The 3,693-nt window shown below is 42.2% G+C and overlaps 1 protein-coding gene across 1 annotated transcript; it reads right to left on the reverse strand.

Moving 5' to 3' along the window:
- Positions 1-286: 286 nt before the first annotated feature.
- Positions 287-3,444, reverse strand: LOC129310980 (uncharacterized). Its single transcript, XM_054952885.1, has one exon. The coding sequence runs from the start codon at positions 2,831-2,833 to the stop codon at positions 491-493; it is 2,343 nt and encodes a 780-aa protein (XP_054808860.1). The 5' UTR covers positions 2,834-3,444; the 3' UTR covers positions 287-490.
- Positions 3,445-3,693: the final 249 nt, after the last annotated feature.

Raw genomic sequence — 3,693 nt, forward strand, 5'->3', positions numbered from 1 at the left:
ATTTCAAACATTCTAAAACAAGGTAGGTAGGTATATATCTGCATCCCACTATGGACCCAAATTTTCTCATACCCAAAGCAAAGCTTTCCCATGTCTGAAATTTGCACACATAAAGATTAACCGCAGCTTTAGCCATTCAACAAGTCAATTCACAAGTACCTTTCTAACTTTAAACACATATATAGATAGATATGGATATAGATATACCCGTTAAACTTTAAAACCGTTTCATGGTGAATGATGGGGATTAAGTAGGTCAAATCATGTGAGGCTGAGGCTGAGGCAGTTTTGATACAAAATTCAATCTCCATCAATGTCCCAAAATCCTCCCAGTGAACAAAATACAGAAGGAGGATTAAAGAAAATTAGGACCAAAGCCAAGAAGAAGAAGATGAAGAAGAAGAAGAAGGAAAAAAGGGTAGTGGAAAGAATTCGATCAATCCTAAGATTAAAATTCCTAAGAAGAAGAAAGAAAGAGAGACAAAAGATGTTACACTGAGGATGTATCTACAAGAACCTCATTCAACACATCATCCTCATCACCGTTTCGTAAGCTAAATATCTCTGCCTCTTTGTCTTCATCACTGGAAAAATCCCTCCTTTCGAGTTTTGAATGAGCAGCAATGAATACGATCTTCTGTGCTCGGTCCATTGCGATCCGGGAACGTCCATGTCCGCAGATCCATCTCAACAAAGACAAGTTATTATTGCATTTGACTCCACATGAAGTTGCATGAAGGAATATTAACCTCACTGCAATTTTTCCTAGAGACTTGAACTCTGTGAGGTAAGTCTCCCACACAATCCTGCTGCTTTGTGGATTAGCAATCTTCATCTTCCCTGTAATAGGATCCCGCTCCTTTATCTGTACAGCTTGAGCGTAAACCGGGTCGAGCCCTTCGGTTCTCCATTTCATGAGCTCCATTAAAGCAATGTGAGCTTCATCTCCAGAAACAAGTCTGGTTATGAGCTTGTTCACATCTTTCTCTTGCTCTGGTGTCAAGCACTTGAATGGTGGAAGGTACTTACCACTTGTGTCTCTTACCAGATAAAGAGGATCCAGAATATAAGCAGCAGCCCAAGCAGGGTGATAATTCTTCTTGAAACGTTTCTCAATCACATTGTTGACTGATTCTTCTTCTGCAATATGGAATTTTGAGAACCAGATTTTGACTTTGGCTCTTAGTTCATCCCAAAGAGGAAGACATTGACCAACCAGTGGTCTCTCTGTTTCAATCTCACGAGCCATGTCCTTCACCAACTTGACCAACGAGTGCATTGCCTCTAACTCATTCCAAAAACTCACATCACGAATCATGTTTTCAACCTCTCTCGCAGTTGGGTCTTCAATGGATAACATCTTGAACGATTCATCGAGCAGAATCAGCTGTAACGCACGGGTTGAGCTTAATATATCCTCTATCATTGTATATACATGCCTGAAGTTGAAAACTTCAAAGTCTCTTCTTGATGGTGCTCGTAGTAACCAGGCGTGCCCGTACTCTTGCATTTGATATTTTTGGAAACTATTGCGAATCTGAGACTTGTGATTCACAAAACTCGCGAGCTTCACACAATTCCCTGTGACAGTCCTGAACAAGTGAAGCTCCGTGTTGAAATCCTTCATCAGAGAATTGAAACCTTGATATTGACAAGAAAGATTAACCATCCAATGATTCTGATTCTCTAAATTCTTCAAAGCTTTGGACTTGAACTTGTCTGCAACTATCCCAACACACCGTTGTGGGACGCTGCCACAAATGCCAGAGATTGTCTCCCACAAGACTTCTTCTGCATAGTTAGAAGGAGCAGAAGAACCAGTGAAGAACACAGCCTTTCTGTACAAACTTGTCCCATTGGGAAGATTCACACTCAAATTCACAACATTTTCTTCAGAATAATTCTTGGTATTGCCTTTCCACCCATCAGAAGCTATCTGAAAGAACATAGCATCTCTGATTCTTGCTTCTGACTCGGCCTTCACTTCCCTATACTTCGCGTCCAATCTAGAACCGGTGAATTCTCTACAAGAAATTGCAGGCAAACCGACCTGGTTAAGGAAAGCTTTAAACTTCGGATGCTCCAAACTGGAAAACGTCACCGACCCACAAGACTCGTAAACCCAATCAGCGAGATAATCGATCGCGCTATCGATTTGGGTTTTGTTAAGATTCGGTGCTGCTTGAGACGTTTTAGGACTTTTCAGCTTCTTAATACTGTCTTCCAACATAGCTAAAGCTCCCAAATCATCCTTCCCACCCGACAACATCAAATGCGGTTGCTGCTGTCTGGCTGTGACCAACGATGTCGATGTAGCAACAGACGAGGTTGCTGACGGGTACGTCGGGATGTCACCGCCGATGAACCGAGGCGGATTTACGACGGCAAGCGGCTGAACCTGATACGACATAGCAGCAGAAGAAGAGGAAGTTCTCTTTCGGTGGTTGTGGTGAGCGGAAGAAGAAGGCGAAGAAGACAAAACCGGAGATGTGGGTGAAATGGACGAGATGGGTTTTGCTACAGAATTGAAATTGGGGCAAGTTCCACGCTTAAGATGCTCTGAAGCTGTTCGAGAAGGATTGGAGGCTGAGAAGACGGCGTCACAGAGAGAGCATCTCAGCTTCACCGCCTTGGGAAGCCCAGTTTCAGTGTTGTGAACCAGCATGGGTTCTAGGTGTGACCAATACCAAGCCCCTTTACCTTTCATTGCCTTGGCTCGAACCATGACCAGGCTTTCATAACGCTTGTTTACTGCTTTTGCAGTAAGCTCGTCGGCCGACGGGGAGTCCATAGCCGGAGTAGTAGAAGAAGGCGTGTTTGTGGTGGCAGCCATTGCTACTACTTATATTTGCTAATACCCAAATGGAAACTTCCGAGTTTTCTTTCTCTTTTTTTCTTTTAGTTTAGGGAACGATTTGATAGCTTATTCGTCATCGTCGTGGTCCCTCTAAGATTCAATGGCTATATTGAAACGGCGACGAGTGCGGTGGATGAACCGGGAAATACAGGTGGCGACGGCCGGAATTTGAATTTCCTGTGGGTTTCCATGGCGGAACCGGTGATCTGATCAGGATTCTCCGCAAATTTCGACGGATTTTGGGAATGATAAGGAGAAAGAAGAATGGGAGTTGTCTGGTTGTTGTATGAATGAACATGAACCAGGAAAGTTTTGAGCCTATGACGAGTATAAGAGAGTGATTTGAGCGAGGAAGGTGCACTAGTCTGAGAAAGTTGACGCGCTTTTACGTGATGAAGATCTGCGCGTGGGGAACATTTATCAGCGATGTTGAGGAGAAGAGGTACAACGAGGTAGCGCTGGAAGTCATTCCCACGTAAGAACGCAGAAGACGAGGATGGTCGTCACCTCCCATTGATTGGGAAGTGGATTTCACGCGTCCCCATGGGGGTTCGTTTTGGCATGCGCTCATGTTTTGTGGCTTTTGCATTATTTTATATATATATATATATATATATAATATAAAAGTTACAATACCATCATTATTTATTAATCTTAACATGAAGTAAAAATTTCAAAAAGTCTCACTATCTGTTTTTAAGTCTTACATATTATAATATAAAATAGTAACACTAGTTTGTATTACCTCCTAGCAAAATATTGAACATTTTGTAATTTGTACAATGATTAAACAAAAATATCGGACAATTTGCCAAAAAAAGTCAATAGTATTATTT

This window comes from Prosopis cineraria, unplaced genomic scaffold (genome assembly GCF_029017545.1).
Source record: "Prosopis cineraria cultivar Desert tree isolate PC_DT_omini unplaced genomic scaffold, ASM2901754v1 PC5, whole genome shotgun sequence".
NCBI classification, from domain to species: domain Eukaryota; kingdom Viridiplantae; phylum Streptophyta; class Magnoliopsida; order Fabales; family Fabaceae; genus Prosopis; species Prosopis cineraria.